General features: G+C 40.3%; 1 protein-coding gene across 1 annotated transcript in view; it reads left to right on the top strand.

Annotated features, from left to right (window-relative positions):
• The window catches only part of STARD9 (StAR-related lipid transfer (START) domain containing 9), an 85,362-nt gene extending 65,108 nt beyond the window's left edge, over positions 1 to 20,254 (top strand). Inside the window, exons 23-34 of the mRNA XM_009997763.1 lie at positions 273 to 756; positions 1,611 to 12,545; positions 13,319 to 13,516; positions 14,261 to 14,444; positions 15,691 to 15,837; positions 16,444 to 16,546; positions 17,168 to 17,310; positions 17,840 to 17,904; positions 17,991 to 18,196; positions 18,601 to 18,680; positions 19,170 to 19,328; positions 20,153 to 20,254. Coding sequence (XP_009996065.1) covers positions 273 to 756; positions 1,611 to 12,545; positions 13,319 to 13,516; positions 14,261 to 14,444; positions 15,691 to 15,837; positions 16,444 to 16,546; positions 17,168 to 17,310; positions 17,840 to 17,904; positions 17,991 to 18,196; positions 18,601 to 18,680; positions 19,170 to 19,328; positions 20,153 to 20,254 — 12,806 coding nt within the window. The remainder of the gene's footprint in view (positions 1 to 272; positions 757 to 1,610; positions 12,546 to 13,318; positions 13,517 to 14,260; positions 14,445 to 15,690; positions 15,838 to 16,443; positions 16,547 to 17,167; positions 17,311 to 17,839; positions 17,905 to 17,990; positions 18,197 to 18,600; positions 18,681 to 19,169; positions 19,329 to 20,152) is intronic.
• Positions 20,255 to 20,585: the final 331 nt, after the last annotated feature.

Here is a 20,585-nt window from a genome sequence, read left to right as displayed (position 1 = left end):
ACCAGTCTCCTTAGCTGTAGCAGCCAGGCCCCTACTTATATCTAGTAGTTGTTACTCAAGTCCTTATCCCAGTGGAATGGCTTTTGGTTCTGAATGAAGTGCAGCAATGATAGATTTTTCTATAAATGATTTGTCAAAGACTCTGCTCTACATGCATAGAAATTCTATTCTCATATTAGCTCTCCAGGCTGATTAAATTAAGAAACAAGATAGTAACAAACAATATATTTCCCGTTATTTTTACTCTTGTTCAATCCTTGCTCTATTTGCAGACCAACAGTGGCTTATAAATGAGAATAAACGACTGGCTGCCCTTCAGCAACAGCAGAGGGAGTTCGCAGTGCAAACAGAGCCTGCACTGTATGCAGAGGCTGAGGTGCAGAGTAGCATTGGGCTGGAAATCTGCCCTTCCCTCCTACAGCAGAACAAGAAGAAACTGGTGCAGCTGGAGCTCTTGCGAAGATACTCCTTAAAAAAGGCAGAAAGGAACATAAGACGGAAAAAAGTCAAATTCCAGCTGGAAAGGATAGTCAAGAAGCAGAAGTTATTGGAAGCCAAGCAAAACCTAGAGCAGCTGGAAGCCACCTGTTGCCTCGGTGAAGAGTGTGTGAAACAATCCCAAGTCCTAAATGAAAATACTGCTGTACATTCCTCTTCGGATCACCAGTTGCAAAAGAGAAGGAGTTCACTGGGTTCGAGTTCCTTGCACCAAAGGCAACATTCATTCTGCAACCTGCATCTGCCCCAGGTACCCAGGTAAGGTAACATCTGCCAATTCTTCTGCACTTTCAATAATTTAAATTCAAGGTATGTTCAGTGGCCACCTGTAATCCAGAATGCCTTTCAGTGCACTGAAACAATCCCAAACCTTGCAATATCAGTGAACTTGCTACATTGAGTGTCACACTGGAGCTGTTTGTCCTTTTTCCTTGGATCTGTACAGTGCATCCCCTGCTTAGCTCTTCGACATTGTCTTTCTCACTTGTTTTTTACATTCCTCTCTCAAGCCTTTCTGCACTTTTTTACCTCTTTGTGAATGCTTTCCAGAACTGGCTTAGCTCTCATTCTTAACTTTTTCAAATTGTTGGTAAACACTAATTTCTTATCTGGATTAGGGTCAAACTCTTCCTTCAGAATATTTCTATCATTGGGGTGATCCTGGATTGGACTTCTAAGTTGTCCAGCCTTTGTCAAGGTTAATAAACATCTCTATGCAATACTAAAAAGTCTGGTTGTGGGGGTGTCTGTCAATGCATGGTCCCATAGGCAGGAACTAGCTCAGCTCTGCTAAGTGGATTTCTATGACTTAGAACCATCCTTTGTTCTTGACTAATGTTTGCAGCTACTTAAGCCTCCAGAGACTAAATACCGAGCTATGCTACAAAGCATCTAGCTATTTCTTTGCATTGCAGAACATATTTCAGGGTATCTATGAAACTGTATGCTTCCTGACAAATGTGTTTTGTTTTTTTATTCCCTCCTTTTGAAAAGCATTAAGATTCTCTCTTCATGTGTCGTTGCTCTTAACTAAAGACATTACTGATGTGGAAGTGTTGTTAAGTACATTATTCCAGCTAGGTTTGGGCTTTGTTTCTTCTTTATTTCCACAGCTGTTTGTTGAAAAGGGAGACTTTCTCAAAGTTATCTACCTCACTAAATACAGATCAGTGCTGTGAAGGCAACACACCAAGGAGGTTGTCATCTGAAGAATATCTTTACAAAGAAGATAAAGACACTTCTGGGAGTGATGAGCTTAATGATGAAAAGGGGATCTCCTTTTCAGTCCAGAGGCAGCTAACTGGAAAACAAAAACCTTCTTCATTTGTAAATAAAAAAAGAGCAGGAAAAGATTCTCATGATTCAGCTACCATGGCTTATATCAGTAAAAATGATAAAAAAATTGAAAAGTTGGATGACGGCTCAGGGGGAGCTGGATCTCCAAAACAGACCTCTAAAGGCTCCTCTCCTGATATTTTTAGGAGGACAAATGAGCCTGAAACTTTTATCACAGGGACAAGAATGACAAAAGCAAAGGTGCTAGGAGATTTAAGTCAGCCCGCAAATAGCAATCTAGAACAAAACAGAACTCAGGTATCCAGTAAAAAGACTAGAATGGATATGAATGGAAAAGGCCACAGGTCTTCTCCAGAAACCTTTCCTAAACAAATGAAGAAAACAGTGTATGGAAACCCACCATCAGTCCATCTAAACCAAACAGCCAAGAATTGGAAGACGGAGACAAACTCAGCTGTGCCAAGTCATGAGAAATCATCAATGGGACATCAGGAATTTCTCATGGTGGCAACATCAGTTGGAAATCTCACTAAGATAAGCACACAGACACCACTTTCTTATGTTGAAAAGAGGTGGCACAGTGTTGAGATGCTAAGTGCTGGAGTGTCGAAAGCAGCCGCAGATACGCTGGGGAACTGGCAAGAGGATGACGAAAATGAGATTTCTGATACTGACAGTTCCTATTCTGTAGATTCTCTCTCCTGTGCTTATGCAAAAGCTTTCACAGAGAAACTGAAACAAGAAGAGTTTGACAGAAATAAATGTCTTGCCAACCCAGAAGATTCTGAGAGTGATGACAGTCAAATGTCACAGGACTCTCTGATAGAAAAGGAAAATCAAGCCAAACAGCAAAATAAAACCCGATTTCACAGGTCAAAGGCTCACCATGACCCAGCTAAGCTTTACAAAAGCAGAACTGATCACCACATCTCATCTTTGGTGACATCATATACATCTCAAAGGAGACTGGGAAAGCCTGAAAGAAGCTTTTCTCTGGACAGCTTAGCTGATGGAGAAGAGATGCCAGCAGAAGATCTGATAGAAGAATCCAAATCTGATTCATCTGATGAAGTGCCAGCAGAGATTTATTGGAAGTTGCAAACTTCCAGATCACCAGCTATACAGACTGAGGAAGACCATGAGTCCAAGATCTGTGACAGAGATACAGAAGGGACAGATTATGATCTAAATCCAAGCAGTTCCTTTTATTTGGACACTGAACCACAGCCTGCTTCCAGTAGTGCTTGCAAGCAGCTGCTGAATGAGACAAAAGTCTCTTTTGTTGAACAAGAAAGGTCTCCTGATAGAACACTGTATTACACAAGTGGAACTCCTTTGCTTACTAATGATGCTTGGTCTTCCTGTGACTCAAAGGTTGACGTCAGCAGCCCCAGAACAACAGCACCTTCTTCCCATGGAAATTTGGAGTTTCAAGAAGCTCATCTGTGCTCTTCAAGCAAACCAGAGCATTGGCTGAAGAAAGATGATCTAAAGCAGTCAGCAGCTGAGGTTTCTTTTGTTTCAGGCTCTAAGCAAATACACAGCATTACTCATTTATCACATGGCATAAATGAAATACACACAGTCTTCTCCTCTGACACATCAGAATTACCTTTACCTGAAACGACAACAACGGCAAGCAGAGGTTCTGAGAGTGGATCATTAAATAAGATTCTTAAGGGATGGACAAACTCTAATGAAAATTCTTCCTTGGAATCTCAAGGTGTAATGTCCTCATTTGTTAGCTTGGTAGGACCAAGCTCCTCATTTGTTCCTATTTCAGCAAAGCATGATTATTATGAACAATCAAGGTCAACTCATCCTGAACAAGAACAACAGAACGAATTATCTACTCATAGGCCTACCACTGAATGCACACAAACACTCTGCTCTTTGGAAGGTGCCTCCACTCCAGACTGCTTGTCACTGGCATCTAGGAAAGGGGAGGATACTCACCCCACAGCTCATCAAGAGCTGACAAAAATTCCTTTTATCTCTGCTTTGCCAGTGCACATCTTGGAGCAAAGAAATGACTGTGTAGATGCACATTTAGAAGATGATATCTTCAGAAGTTTTGAAAAAGATGAGCTAGATGATGACTACAATAATTTGATGAGAAATTTAGGTATAACAGATTCAGGCAGTAGAAGTGCATCTGTCACTGCACCTGCTGCTGAATCTGCTACAGGTCTTGCTCATAATATAGTGTCAACTCAGATGTCTGAAGTAAACCAAGTCCAATTTGGAAACCATGGGCAGCTTTTTCCAGGCAGGGAAATACCAACATGTTGTGATGAAGGTTTCTTTCTCAGTGACTTAGCAAATAAGAACTGCTCTCTAGTAAGCAGTTATGAGCTTCAGCCACTGGCTGGACAAGGACCAGAATCAGCTGTTACAGTAGGTCTCCTCAGATCTCTGGTAGGTAATGTGGAAACAATGCAAGAAACAGATTCTGGACAAATAGCTGCAGAAGAAGTAACAACAGAGACAGATTTTTCCTCACAGAAGACAACATATCACTGTAATCCTTTAGTTGTTGCTCACAGTGCAAATTACAATCAGTCTGCAACACCAATAGAAATGTCTCAAAAAGAGATTATTTGTATGGAAACAAGCACAGATAGCTTGGCAGAGGTTGAGCCAGAGGTGCCTCAATTCAGAGACAATGAAGAATATGAACCAAAGGAAGAAGACTTGTCTTCACTTAATCATTATGAATTCAAAAGCAAACCTGCTTCAAAAAATTGTCCCCATGAATGTGCTCCAGCAGACAGTCAGGGAAGTTGCTTATCCCTACAGATTTCAGAAAATTCTACATTATGCAGTGATAACATAAGAGAAGAAAGCAGTGAAAACAAAGACCACAATGCCTTGAATTCCCAGGCTGTAGTTCAGAAAGAATTTTCATCCAAATATGAAAACTTGGTCGTAAATGAAGTAAGTTATCTCATCGTGAATGTAAATGGGAAAGACACTGAGTCCTTCCCTGCAGCTATTTGTGAGAGTACAAATGATTTTTTCCCAGAATCCAATTCAAGCATATTTTACCAAGGCTCAACAACAACTAATCTTTTTCAAAGTGCATCTGAGACTGAAAATAAACTATTGGAGCATTTGAAAGTAGTGAAAGGAGATTGCAATGTTACATCTAATCTCTCTGTGGAGGAAGTCAGTGCTACAGAAAGTCGTTCTGATGTACATTCAAGCAGCCTTTGCACAACATGTTCTTCAAAATCAACAAGGCAGAAAAACAATATACATAAGATGGCTGATATTTCTGGTGAATTTGATGCAACCATTCTCTTGGAAACAGTGACACAGAACAAATCTTTACTTGAATCAAGAGAAGAGAAAGAAATCTTTGAAGGTGATTGCCCAGAGAAGATTTTGCTTGTTGAAGATGATGTAAAATCAGAGTTGGGAAGAGTATTTGAATACAACACAAATACATCAGCTACTCTTTCTGAAGAGGAGAGTCTGCATATAAATAAAGATTCCAATATTTTAAGAAATCCAGAAGCCAATCCAGAAGAAGCTATGGTTTCTTATCAGAATACAAAAGCAAACACTGATGAAGAAATAACAAAATTGACTGATAGTGCAATCAACATAGAAAAAAATGTATTGGAAACTAAATCCAGACAGATTGAAAGTTTATCTGACTATCCAGCAGCCAAAGTCCAAAGAGTAACTGAAGACAGGAGTGGAGAAGATTTAGAAGTCATTAGTATATCTCAGAAGCCAAAGAAACCTATTGGTATTGTAGCTTGTGAAGCTCAGTGTGAGATTTATACAAATCTTTGCCTGACACACAAAGAGATGGAAAAAGATGAACCAGAGGTGGCGACCAGTGGGGTAGAACACACTCAGGAATCAAAAGCACTTGTGCATTTTGGGAGCCAATTTGAAACAAGCAGCTTTTGCCAAAAAGAACAAAGTGAGAAAACAGAAATAAGTATTTATTCACCAGAGTTGTCTGTTTCTCCCCAAACCACTCCTGTGTGTTGCCCCACAACAGTTTTTAGTCAGAATACTTCAGGCTTCCTTGATGTTTGTGAGGGGCTTTTGCAGATGAACAGCTTAATAGGAAATGCATTTAATGTAGAGGAAGTATCTGCAACAGTACTAATCACAGGTAGGCAGGGAAAAGTTCTGGCAAAACATGAAAATGAAGGACAAGTAAATTCTAGCAATTTAACTGAACATGGTGTACCCAGCTGTCTGCCCCAGGAAGACAAGGTTAATGAATACGAAGTGACTGAGAGTGAAGAACAAACTAACATGACAAATACCAAGGGGCTGATTATTACAAGGCAAGAAGTCATACACACAGATGAAAATGTTTTATTTACTGGAGAGTCTCCAGCTCTACATCAGGTGTATTGTGACAGTGACAACAACAAAGAGGAAATTTTGAATCCATTTAAGATCCCCGAAAAGTACCTGACAGCTTCAAGACTAGAACAGAACATACTGTTAGAAGATGATTCAGAATTCCACACTCCTACTGAAATGACTGAAGATGGTGACTCAGTGGACTCTGTTACGGATACAAGAAATACAGCCATGAATGATATTGATGTATGTGACTGTACAGTTGATGATAGTATTGGCATTGACCAATATAGAACTGAGCAAGAATTTAAAAGTCTTCACATTAAAGAGGACAGATACACGTACATTAATTGCTCTATGCAATATCCTGAGCCTGGTGCTTCAGAAAGCTTGAATGTAAGCATTGTTAGAAACAGACCTGATATTTGTGACTTGAACCCAGTAGGCTACAGAGTTGAGGAGGACAAAGTGCATTCGATGAACCTAGAACACATGGCCAAAACAGACAAAGAGAAGCAGATGTTTGTAGACAACACAGAGGAGGTAGAACTGAACAAAAACCAGAATGAACTATTCCCTGAAAACAAAGACAGCTGCCAAATGACACATGATGACAGCAGATTAAATGAAATCTTAAGAGAAAGCCAGTGGATGTCTACCAGCTTTTCTAGTAAAACTGAAGATATCGGCAAGCAACAAAATCCACCAGCAGCACTGAACTCTACTGAAAAAACCTGTGAAGGTTCACTTAAAGAGTCCCCATGCCACTCTATAAATCACCTTTTATATCTTGGAGTAAGTGATGATTCCCATCTCATTCAAGATGTTCCCACTGCATTGAACAGACACACAAAACCATCTAACAGCAGTGCTGGAACTCGTGCTGTTCTGCCTTATTATGAAACATTAATGGAGAGCGAGGTCTGTGTTGATACACCTGCTACAGGCAACAAAACGGAAGAAGACAAGTATCTTTCTGATAAAACACAGAGTAAGACTGTAGGTTTTCTGCAAGCCAGGACCACACAGGACGGGCAAGAGGACGAATGCTTCGTATTTAGTGATATGTCTGATTATGCCCTGTGTGGGCAACCTGTCAGTGAGAAGAGCAGCTCCTCCACTCCCAGCAGTGCAGGGGGTCACCAGCCTGAATCTGTGGCAATTCAGCTAGGGGCCAAAGGAAGCTCAGTTGCCTTGGAGAAATTTGAGTCTTCTGAAGATATAATTCAGGATGTTGACCATATTCATGAAGAACACAGTGGGAATTTAATGGCTAATAAAATACAAAAAGACTGCCTTGATTTCATAGAAGATACAGGTCAAGAGGAAAAGCATAGCATTGTGCCTGTTTCACTGCTCTTGGATAATTCAAATCTGCTTTCTTCTTCAGAGAAAGAAGGGATGGAAGATATACAGAGGGGAAAAATGCCTTCTTTGCTAGAATCTTCTCCCCAAAAGATGTTTCACAACATCAAAACAACTCAGAAAGTATTTCACTCAAGGAGTTTATCACAGCATGATGAGAAGGGGAAATTTTTAAGCACAAGTTATATTACAGCAAACAGGAAAAATGAAAATGCAGAGTTTCCTGGTGTAGCTGGATGTCATCATGAGCCCAGAGAGAGTCAGGGACATGGGACTTCTGCAGAGTGCTGCGTAGACCAACTATGCAGCACTGTTTCTGAGACCACTTCAACCCTTTCAGAAGGTCTGAACAAGTCTCAACAGGAAAATCCACATTCTAGTAAAAAGTTTCTAAATTATAATAGGAACTCTGACACTTCTGGGTGTTCTTCTGGTCTCCTGAATCCTCCAGCATCATTTGCAGATGTTTTGATTACTAGCTATGGAGACAAAGGTAAAAATGATGCTGTTCCGTCTGAAGAAACAAAGTACTTTGAAAGTGAATCAACTGGTTTAAATGTACCTGTAACTTTTCCTGATGTTTCTCAAAAAGGAGATGAAAGGAAAAATAATTCTGCAGTTGCAGAGGCCGCATATGCTCAGAATGATAGACTACCTGAAAAAGTTGTGGGAACAGATCAAAAGGGAAAAAAAATACAAGGTTCTGTCCAGAATTGCAATGATATAGAAGAAAATAAAAGTAATGAATACCTTGAACACAACAGTAACACTTCTGTGCTGACTCTACCAGGATTAGACTCCTTTACTTTTCAGAGGCGAGGACAGACTGACAGTAAAGAATCACAGCCTCTTCCATCCTACTTTGCAGAAGACACTCCAACTGATACACCATTTCAAAGCTCCAAGAACCTCAGTGCTTTCAACACTTGTTGTTTGCCTGATGACATTAAATCTCTCCTATTTAGTCAGCCCGAGAATTCACTTCAAGACACTTCTCTGACTGAGCAAGTCTCCTCCAGTTCTGCAGAAGTGTGCTCTGTAAAAGAAGGAATTTTTCCCCAAGCATTTGCAAGTGTCAATCACCCATCCTTGACACTGTTTTCAGAATCTTCTTTAACTGCAGACACAGGCCATGGTGAAACTGGCACGTATGATGTTTCACATACAAATACATTGCAACATCCTCCATTAGCTGTTTTGCAAATACAGGACACTCAGTCTGATAAGGCTGTGGTATTCGATGAGCCAGTCCATGCCTCAGGAAGTATTTTACTTTCTCTTGCGAAAGAAAACAGGCATTGTCCAGTATCGGACACAGAATCTGCTTCATATGAACATTTGGCTGTAGATGGGGAACCTGTGTATGGAAGTCCTGGTAAAAAAATTGGCAATGCTATAAAAGTTGATCAGCACCACTGGGGAAAAGTTCCACCACAAGAAGCTTGCACAGACCACACAGATAAAGTACGAGCCAGTAGAGATTCTATTTTATTACCATCACTACCTTTCTGGGACACTGGAAGGGCAATTGCTGTTAAAGAGGGACAAATGAGAAAGCTAAACAAAAAAAATACGAGTTCTGAAAAGCCTGCAGATCTGCAAGACTGTCAGTACATGCCTACAGGTGAAGAGGTAGAACAGGTGCCAGAGAGAACAAATCCAGATGATAGAAAAGTGATTTTAGTTTGCAAAAATAATACAAGTTCAAGTGCTGACAGGCCTACTGATGATGCTGATGCAGACAGTCATTCAACAAGGGGCGATGCTATAATGAGGAATAAGACTCTGAAATCAGAGAGGCTGAAATTTTCCATAATGAATAATCAAAGTACCTCCCTAAAGTTTTTACCAGAAAACCATGATTTACCTCCTCAAGAATCCAAACTGGTACATTTCAGGAGCAAAAGATCATATTCTACTACACGCAATACAAAGAGCTGTAAACAAAGTGAGCAAAGACCTTATTTACAAAGTCACAGACTATCAGCTCCAGCTATTGCTGTGTTCTCTGATCTACAATTTACTTTGGAAGCTTCATCTAAGGCAGATTCTTTGTTATATTCTGCGTCTAAATCACTACAAGATTTAAATATGAGTGTAGAGCCTCCATCACCAACTGAAGATGATCTTCATGGAATTGAAAGATTTTCAAAGCAGGAATCGAAGGACTTTCTACAGGTTAAATCTAAACCTAGGTTTCAGCAAAGAATGGCACAAGCTAAGAAGCTTACAAACTTACAAAATTTTGCAGCAAGAACCCAAAGCAGCCAGTCCTTAAAAGACTGTACTACCCGTTCTCCATCATCCTTGCAGCACACAGCGCAGAGTCCTGTGGGTGCAGAAGCAAATGTCCATTCCAAGAGTAGTTCTGTAGCTCAGTGTAGTGAAGGTAAAGTTGAAGAAGCTGGATACCAGCCAGAAACAGATTTATTTTTGCAAGACAACAAAGATGCAATGCGTTTTAGTTCAAGTGATATCAACCCATATACTCGTCCATGGCAGCAAGAGGGATCATGCAAGATTGGCTGGAAACAGTATGTTTTTGGAAGTGCAAGTGATGTCTCTTGCAATCAAATTCCTATAAACCTGGAAAATCATAAAGTAATGAGATGTTCCAGTGTAGACAATGGACTGAACTTGCAAAATTCTCCTTTCCATTCTCATCTCAGCTCATATGCTACAGCAAAAGTTTTATCAAGCACTTTAAGCAGCAGTGAAGGTCTTCAAGGATGGGACAATGCTGGACAGGATTTTCAATCTGCATTCTCAAGTGAGAGTACCAAGCAATACAGCAACATATCCAGCGAAACAGTAGAAACTAATCCAGAAAATAACACTGCTGAATTTGAGAATCCTTCTGCACAACGTGGTAACTCTTCAGTGCAGGTTGATGAAATTGTGCTATTATATCCTTCAGAGTCTGAAAGGTCTTCCAAAAAACTGCCGGGGATTACATGTGAGCAGGGAACACAAACAGCAACCACAGGAAGGTATAAAAGACAGAGGAGACATCAAAGAAGCTATACAGATGTTTCTGCAAGAAAGCAGGAAACAAACAGGGAATTATTTCATCAACCTTCTTCTTGGACAAGCATGCAGAACCTGTCCATGCATCTGTCACAACTTCTTCAGAACACTTCTGAGCTGTTGGGAAACCTCTCCCAACAGACGGTTACAGATAGCAAGCAGAATGCCAAAATGAACCAAAGAGGAGCTGAAGAGGCTGTAAAGACTACTAGAGCAGATAGCTGCACTCAGACTACAGCAGATATAGGCACTCAAACTGAGACTTGGGAAGAACCTCAAAATAAACATGAAGAAAAACAAGTGGAGGTAAAAATGGAAAATGAATTGAGGGCAACTCCGACAGCAAACACTGAATGGAAAGGAATAGGTGCAGATGAAGTAAGTAGTATTCCCAAAAGTAAAGAGGAAACACTCTCTCTTGAATTAAGAACAAAAGAACAAACAGGGATGAGAGATCTGGGCAGTCCTGACTTCCATGACAGTCTTGACAGCATTTGGGAAGACTCTTTTTTGCGTCTGCCTCTCTTACACAGAACCTCCACTCCTATCTTAGATTGCCAAAAAACATCATTAAATGCACAGCAGAATCTTGCTTTTGCTAGTACTAGAGTTTCATCTGTCACATCGTATTCTCTGAGTTCAGGGCAGGATGGTTCCTCTTGCACTGTTGTTAGCAGCCCTACTAACAGCACCTTTCAATCTCCAGCATCTTGTGCTCAGGATAAAAGAAGTGTCAATGAATTAGAGGTTCCGGCAGAAAGAAAATTTTGTTACAAAAACACCCTGCTAGTCGACAGGGCCTCTTCCCCTATTCTTACTCTTAGTGCTAGTCCCAGCAGCCAGACTACTTCTAGCAAGTCTGTCTGCCCTGCTAAGGAGTCTTTTGGAAATTCCAATGGTGCTTCAAGTCCCTTTCACAACCAGAGAAAGCAGAGGGCAGGTCCATGGACCAGCATGCAACATCAGGTGGACAATTTTTCACAGACAGAAGCAGACGGTGAATCAAGTGCATCTAGAGACAACAAGGGCGTAAGAAAGGAACCCGGAAGTCTGTCAGATAAGAAAGCAGCCAAAGAGCTTTTAGAACAGGATGGCTCGAAAGACTTGGAACAACAGCATAGTCTCTTGGTTGACACTCACACCACCATTTGTGCAAAACGACTGTACCACTCCAGTAGTATGTTGGAGGTGTCAGACCACAGGGAAGTTTCCCCAGGTGCCCTCGGAGACCGCAGCCCGCTGGCACGGGCGCTTCGATGTACCTATGTCACGAGGGGAGGAAGAGGTTCTTCGGTGGGAATAGGACATGAAAAGTTTGTTGGAAATGCGGACACTGCTTTGATTCGTAACTACTCACCTCCAAATGCTGACATAACTTTTAATAAAAAAGTTAGTGCCACTTGTTCAAGTAATACAAATGCTGGCACGTCCTCAGAATCTCTAGTAGAAGCGTCTTCTCTACAATTTCACAGTTCCTTCTGGAAAAATGAGGCCACCTGCCCTCCTTCGCTCTCTGATGTGAGTGATGTGCAAACCTCCTTCCAAGAGGACAACACAGATTCTGTCACTGAAAGTGAATGTGACACTGAAGTTCCTCTCCACAAAACTACTGCTTTTGCAAAGCCTTACAGGCCTCGGAGCTACAGTCTCCGTGACTTACCTATACACAATAAATTTAGCAACTGGTGTGGTGTTAAGGGCAGCCCTTCTCCTTTGTTGCTCAACTTGAGTGGCAGTGTGACTGACTTACCAAGTCAGGCAGACAGGAAACGAGCACCAGAAATGGAAGGGAAAGCCCAGCTCAGTGACAGCCGGAGCAGAGAGATCAAGCAGCTCCAGAAAGAGCGTGCTCAGATCATGTCTGGTCTTCACCTTGACCTGCATCAGCAGCCCCTCACCGTGGAACTGGCCGAAGCAAAGCTCCATTATGGCATTGGGGAGACAGATGCCTTGCTGAGGGTCCTTCAGAGCGGGACTGCAGAGGACCTGGTGGCCACTCCAGTAAAGCAGCAACTCTATGAAAGGTAAATTATTTTGTGTTCTGTTATGTATTTTGAATACACTACATCTATGCTTCATGCAGCATAAATAGTGTGTAATCATGAGCACTTAATCTCTGACACAGTGATTGAACTGTATGTCAAGCAATATAGTATTAAGCTTATTTTATATGCAGTTAAGTAATGCATTTAAGACAAAATTTTGGCATTACTTCAAGAAAAAAGGTGTCATTCAAATCTAGTGCCACCCCACTCTTAGATTTTCTAGCAGCCCTGAGAGTGGTCATGTGTACTTGGTGATCATGAGAATATATTTTATGGCAAAGGAAAAATAATTGATACATCCTGTTTACAGGACTGTATCATTCATGCTTCTGTGAATAAATGTTGCTGTATGAATATGCAAAAACAAATTAAAACCCCCGTAAATATACAAGATAAATCATGTAAAAATCAAGATCCTAGATATTTGTGATTGTATTCTAGAACTCCATTTAGGAAGCTTTTGTAACTAAAAACACTTAGAAGTAGCTACATTTAGTCTCTGTCCTCAATTTGCCTCTGAGCATGAAGACACTCATATGCATTTCCTAGTTACAAAAGCAGTGTAGTTTTAGAATTTCTGCATGATCTGTCAGCATGTGGCCAAAGGGTATTTGCAAGGGGAATGTGTGGTATTAGAGTCCTATAAATTTTACATTATGAAGCTGCCCAATATTTAAGTGTTCTAAAAAAAAAATCACAAAATGTAACTTTGCAGGGTGCATTTTATCACTGTAATCATGTTTCCCTGGCAGACACATGAGAACTATTGAAACTCTGAGGAAGGAAAGAGAAAAAAGGCTGCAAAGATACCAAAGAAGCCGAAGTCTGAGTCCTCAGAAGCATTTGAGTCTGTTGCAGACCCTGGATGCAAGTCAGAGGGATCTAGATCTCCCCAGCAGACGCCGAGAATATCTGCAACAACTGAGAAGAGATGTGGTGGCAAATACCAGGTAGGGCATTAGAAACCTCTCTTTTGGCCTGATAAACATCACCAGTGTTCACAACAGATGCACATTAATGGCTCATACTGAGACAGTTGAGATTCCTGTGGCAGAAAAATTCTTCCCAGTGCAGAAGTGTTAAACATCCATTAAAAACTTCAGTCTACTTTATTTCAGTCTATAACAAATGACTTAATTTTCTAACTGTGTGTGATGTATGGGGACATCCAAGTATTCAGTCTTGACTCATTATAAACCAATCTGTCTTCTTACTCCTTCACTAGCTTAAAAGCCACATGAAATAGTTAGATTTCATGTTAAATATAAAAAAAGTTCTGCAACCTTTCATCATTTAGAATTTGAGTTTTTTATCCCCCACCATACACCCTAAATGACTTTTGCTTCCTTTCCAGTCTGTCAGGAGAGAGATATTTTCCCAACACAATTATTTTGCATCCGATAACCCAAGCAGTAACCTTCTATCATATGGAGAGCTGATTTAGAAACCAGTAGAGTCAGTGGAGTAATCTCAGTGGTAAATTGGACTTGCAATCTGAATAATTTTCCAAGGTTAATGTCCATGCAGGCCTTAGTGAGAAAAGAGAAACTGTGGAGGCAAATGTGGTGGTTTTTAATTGCTTTTCTGGCAAATGTTCCTCTTCCATGCTCAAATATTATCTTCTTTTGGCATTTTGTCAAGTGGTTTGATTTCAAGTAATTATGTGTGCTTTTCCCCACTTACCTATACTTAAGAGTTCAAGGATCAAAAAGAAGAAGCCTTCAGCATCCTTCAGACATTGAGGTGTTGCTCCGAGACTACCAGAGGGCTCGAGAGGAAACCAAAAATGAAATTGCACGAGCGAGGGACAAACTTCGGGAGAGAGCAGAGCAAGAAAAGAGGCGAATACGGGAGCAAATATTTTCTCAGCTACAGAAGGTGAGCATTACAGAGCAAATCATTCTACATTATTCGTCTCAATTCTTTTTTTTGTAAAGAAACTTTTTCATTGGTCAGTAATGCTGCTGTTCGATACACATCAATGTGGAAAAAAATGAAGAATTAAATACAAATTTGTGCTTAAAAAAATCAGTAATACTGAACTGATACTGTTCATGTTTCTGAACCACATCTTCCAAAAGCCACATTTTATGTATAAGAAATTCCTAATGTTTTCTCACTGGATAAAGCCATCCTGTGGGGCATATGCCCTGTCCATGGAAGAGGTTTTAAGATTAACACAAAGGCCTCTTTATTCTTTTTCATTTTCTGTTTCTCTTTTATAGACTAAGTCTTTAAAAGAATAGTCTTTTTTAGACAGTGTGCATGTTTGTCCTGTACTTTTGGGTTTTTCCTGTACTGAGTGCATAACATTTTCTGCAGGATGCCAGTAGAGCACCTAATGAGGATGTGTCTGCTCTGCCCAGCTTCTGACTACACTTTAATGTAGTAACCTTTTACAATGCAGCTCCAGCCATAGCTGCAGACATCTCCTCATGTCATATGTGGTGCAACATGTGGTGAACCCTTATTTCATTGCTCTGCACCCTTTGAGGCACCTCAAATTCAGGCACCTCCACTGGATGTCTGGATCTTACCATATCTGCCACTGTGTTTTTCTTGTGAAATGTAGACAAATTTCACCCAAGTTTTAAAACCAAACTTAAAACTGCCCTTGAAAGTATAAATAATATTGAAATTCTCAGTATTTTCTTATTTTTGTAATTTGTTCTTCATCTTTTGGGCTGGCATCAAGTAGTTTCATTGGTTAAAGTGGAATCTTTGGTCTTTAGAACTACGTTTGACCAGAAAGTTCAGTCAGAGAAACAGGCAAAGAACAACAAATGGGACTGCAGAGAGATTTAAAACTTATTTTTCTCCTTGAAAACATTGGTCTTGTAGTCTGGACTCTCATATGTGAAGAATAACAAGAGGAAGTTGCATTTTCCTGGACTGCCAGGGTGATTTGCTCTATGGCTTATATCATCTTAGTCTTTCAAGCAAGCCTGCTTATTTAGTACTTTCTGTAAGGAAACAGCTTTTGTCCTGTCAACACTCCTTGAAAGAAACTGGCCTTCAGGTTATCCCTCTTTCATCTTTCAGTGCTGTTACTGATTTGACTGGCTCTTGTACAGGGTACCTTTTTGTGTTTGTTTTGTTTATAATACTGTGATGTCTCCTACAGGAAGAAGCAAGGCTGAAGACTCTTGCCAGTACAAGCACTTTATGTACAGACTCCAGCCTCAGCCTCTCCTCTGGCCCAACATCAGGTTACAACAGCAGTAACACGGCTGTGTACACTGCAAGTAACCTCAGCAGCCAGGAAGGACAGGTGAGAAACAACTAGCCTGGGAGACTGACATCTCCTGATCCTTCAACAATAGCAGAGAGATAATGTAGGAACAGAAACCTTTTTTGAGGTGGTTCATATTCTGTCACAGATATCAAGTTTGTATCACTGGGACAGAGAGGTGACATGGGGTGCAGGAAGCATCACCATGTAATTGCAAAAGATAGTGACACTTCTATTTTTCTGCATTTTTAAAAAACTCAAGATAAAAACCAGACAATGTTACTATTGTCAGTGATGCCACTATCTGTCAAGTGTTCTAGAAACAAGCCTTTTTTGGTGATAAACCAGAATCTGATATTTTCAGTGTGCACATACTGACTTTAGAGTATGTGTGTGAACATGAACTTTCCTGAAGTTACTTTTTGCAGTACACACTTTACTAGCTCCTGACAGTTGGGTTCTTAAATTGCCTGAGTCAAGGTATCATTTCATATCCAGGGGAAAGGCAAAGGAGTTACTTTATGGTAATGAGAAGCTTCCAACCTTGCAAGGCAAATTTGCTATGAATATCCCTCTTGCTATGTAACATAATGTAACATTCCACTTCGTACCACTAGCCCCCATTTCTGCTCTTTCTTTAATTAGACTTCCACTGGAAATGCTTTGCTTTCAAGAGATACACGAGGTCGTTCAGCTCTTAGAAACAGTCAGCTTTATGTGTTAGAGCAACTACAGAAGGATACATTTGGTAAGTAAAACATACATCTGCTTATGTTTGAGTTGTATCCCAAAGCCTAATGCAATTTGTCATTGATGCAAATCAATATCTAATGTGATCTGAGGTATTTTGACATGTCCCTACCATTACATGACTTCAGAAAAATACTGTCAAGCAATAGCCAGAGCTTGCTTAGAATTTCTTGAAAAAGTAAATGGTGATTTTGTCCCTCTGAAGTTGCTCTTTTGATGTGGTTAACATCAAAGTAGTGTTCAGAGAGGATATGAGGATAATGCTTTGAATTAACTGAAGAAAGTGGGGAGGGTGGGGATGTGTGCTAAACTCTAACAAGTATGGGATTGGACATGAAATTTCTTATTTTTATCCCCAAGATTCATGTTGCCTGTTCTTTGTTATTCTATTATCTTATATGTGGTAATAACCATTAAACTTCAGTAATGCAAAATATAATTGCAGAGCAACTACCAATACAGATTGTCTAGACAAGGAATGTTATCAGTCCTTCATCAGGATCAGGCAGGTTGGGTGCTCTAATGAAGGGCTGAAGTCCCCACAACTGCAGAATAATGGTGGGTGTTTTTTGGGTTTGGTTTTTTTTTTGTACCCCTATGGCTTTTTTGTTTCCTGCAGAAACCAGCAGAATTCAGCCACCCCCTCCTTCTAGTAGCATCAGCTGTAGGTTCACTCATGGATTAACTATTCCAGTCAGCTCCTCTTCAACAAAAGGGTACCAAGATTTATCCAAACACATCTTGGCTAATGCTACCACTGAGGTAAGTAAATAAGCAGGTCTTTTTCTTATTCCTATACCTCCTACTGGACAAGCCTTGGTGTTAAAACCTATATTTGTCAATTACAGAGGGATGCACTGAGGAATTTTAAATGGTAGGGGAAAGTGAGCCAGGCTGCAGTGGAGTTCAGAAGAGACTGTTGCATGTTTGAGTGAAGCTGCTCAGCTTCTCTAGCAGCCAAGAATTGTGGCTGTGCAGGTTTTCTGTAGCTGTGTGTGGCGAGATGTGACAGTGCAGATGGGAAAAAAAGTATTCAAACTTCATATTTCAGATCAGGTAGAATAATTTCAATAACATTTGGAGACACATTCTTCCCCGATCTCCCATTTTCTCACAATAGTTTAGGCTGGTAGACAAGGGGGTGTGGGTATGTACTCACGCATGTGTGTTTGTGATACAAATCCCTAAGGATTTCTAGCACTGTGAGTAGTTGTGGCAAAACCAAAAGCTGAACACAAACAATAGTTAATGCAACTTTATCTTACCTGCACATTTTCCATTGTTTTCTAAGGTAATGGCAGCATGCTCTAATAACCTGAGGAATCTCTACACATGCCAAGCAGCAGCTGGTTGGAAGTAAGTTTATGGCAGGACTTTATAATGGGAGGCCTGTTGATAGAGTTGGCCCTCTTGTGCAAATACCTTTCCTTTGTCTTTGACAGATATCAATGTACAGAAAAGGAAGTGCTGGTTTACTATAAAGTCTTCCCTTCAGCAACAAGGCATGGGTTCCTGGGAGCAGGAGTGATAGAAAGACCTCTGCCCTCTGTGTGGGGACTAGTGAGAGATCCTGGCAAAAGGCTCCTGTACGACAGGACTATCAACACAGCCCGAATACACAAGAAGGTAACCAGCCATATTCAGCTGGGTGAGTATCAACACAAATGACTGGCCACCATTATCATGAGGTACTTCCTTAGCTCAGGGTAGAGGCATCTTATTTCATTTCTTCAGGTTTGAATAATTGATTTCCTTATTTAATATAGGAACTTATAAAGGAAAAACTTTATTTAAAAGTTTTGCAAGACTTCTGCAAAGAATAGTATTAAACATCTTGCTGCAGAAGTATGGCTAAAGACAGTGTTTTGAAAGTAAAAGTAAATCTTAAGTGGCTTGAAAAAGCATCTTAATGACACATATCAACTTAAGCAAGAAGAAGTCAAATTAAAATATGCATGTGCATTTAGGGGGGTAGGGAAAAGTTATGACAAGTTAAAATTGTCAGTCTAATTTTCCTTTTTTTGTTGTTTTTGGGTGTGCTTTTTTTCACAGTATATTTAGTGACTGATAGCTCCCTATGTTACTTGAAGCAGCCTCGGGATTTCTGCTGCATTACTGTAGAAGCTGAAGAGGTAAAGTGAATATTCTTTCTGAAGCATTAGGAGAAGTGTAGAAGAGTAACTGTTCTAAACTTAAGGTTCAAGGACAAAGCAGAAACAGAAGGAAAGTCCATGCCTTTCTCTCTAGAAGTGACAATGTAATAGGAAGAAAAACCAGGCTGATAGGACACAAGTAAATTATATATAAAACCTCTTGTGAATGACAGTGGTCAACCAAGAGCCTGTTAAGCAGTAACCAAAGTGTTACACAGTATATTCTGGTCAGAAACATGTCAGATTGTGGGAAAAATTAAAAAATAATAAAATAAAAATAAATAAAAAATAAAATAAATAAATAAAATAAAAATAATTAAAAAAAAAAGTAACATGAGAAATACTATTTTTTATTAAAATTGTTAAGTAAATAATGGGAGAAATGTGCCTCACAGCAAACAAAGAAAATATGACCATATGCATATATATATTTTTTTTTTTGTCTTCTTCACACTTTGTCACATGCAGGAGAACTTGTCTGTCTTGGCTATTCAGTCTGTCTATGATGCATCTATGCCTCACCCTTGTGAAGAAGTGGTGAGAGGGGAGATTTTGCCAAGCGCTTGGATATTGGAACCTGATGTAGTGAATGGAAGAGATATCACCAGAGTAATTTACATGGCACAGGTAAGTGTTTGCTGTATGTCCAACAGTGAATGCAAAAAGCCACTACATATCAGAACACTTAAGAGCTGGTGAGTAATAAAAAATATACTCCTTATGCTTCATGAAGTTTATGAAGTGACCATGAAAGTGACTTCCACAGTTTTCTAGCATGAGGTACAATAATGCAGAGACAATCTCACTAGGGTTGTGCTTAAGCACCCAATCCCAAGTTTTTACAGCTCCTAAAGCTGCTCCCTTAGGTACAAAGACTCTTCTGTAAAGGTTTATTAGCAATTTTAGTATACTTTGCATTCTCTGATGGTAAGCCAGTATGGAGAGTCTTGTTTGCACTTCCATCTTTCTGTGGACACAGGAGATCCACCTCAGGTTATACTATTTTCAAAATGCATGGAAATACGTATTGATAACTTCCTGTAGCTGAAGTCATTAATTCTTCACACATAATAGATACAAAACTAGAATATTAAGCTTTACTTAAGAATAAGAAAATCTTGCCCCTTGGTTTCTTACAGACTCATCTGATAAGTAGGCTTTAGTACCTGCACATGCATTTTCCGTGATACTGTAACTGTCTCAGATCTAAGCTCAAACACAAAAGCAGTCTGGGTCACACCTGCTGCAAGTAACATCATATACAGAAAGCTCTGAAAGTCTGCAGAGTATTGGGAAGGTAAAGACACGAACACAGTACTGAAAGCATCTGGCTGTGAACTAGTGTTGTGTGCAACGTATTTGTGACATCAGTGCTGCTCCAGGCTCGAGACACGTGTTGTCCAGAAATGGGGACAAACCCTGACATGTGTCCTCTCTTCTAACTCCTGCAGGTGGATCTCGGAGCCCCGGCCATCCCCACAAGGCTCCTGAGCTCCATAGCTAAGCGACAGCCTCTGGTGATTGCTCGACTGGCACACTTTCTTGCTAGCTAGTGTCTGAGACAAAACTGGACCCTTGACAGGAGCTGAAAGTTCACAAAGGGACATGCGGGTAATGTAACATGTTGGCTCATGAGATAGTCACAACCAAGTCTCACTTGAGGAGCCTGCTAACATTGGACTATACAGAAGTATAGTTAGACAAAGAGATTATTTATTTTAGCCAACTCTGCTCAGAAGAAACCCAGCAAGTTGCATGGGGAACCTGTCCTGGCAACAGCCATGGAAAACCTCCATGGCACAGCAAGGAAGGTGTGCTGGCTCTGTAAAGAGCAGAGAAGAACACTTTGCTTTAAGATTGCCAGCATCTGACATGCAGTACTGG

The sequence above is a fragment of the Chaetura pelagica genome, unplaced genomic scaffold (assembly GCF_000747805.2).
Source record: "Chaetura pelagica isolate M959 unplaced genomic scaffold, ChaPel_1.0 scaffold280, whole genome shotgun sequence".
In the NCBI taxonomy this organism is placed as follows: Eukaryota; Metazoa; Chordata; class Aves; order Apodiformes; family Apodidae; genus Chaetura; species Chaetura pelagica.
Note: the sequence above shows the minus strand (reverse complement) of the source record. Positions and strands in the feature narration are given on the sequence as shown.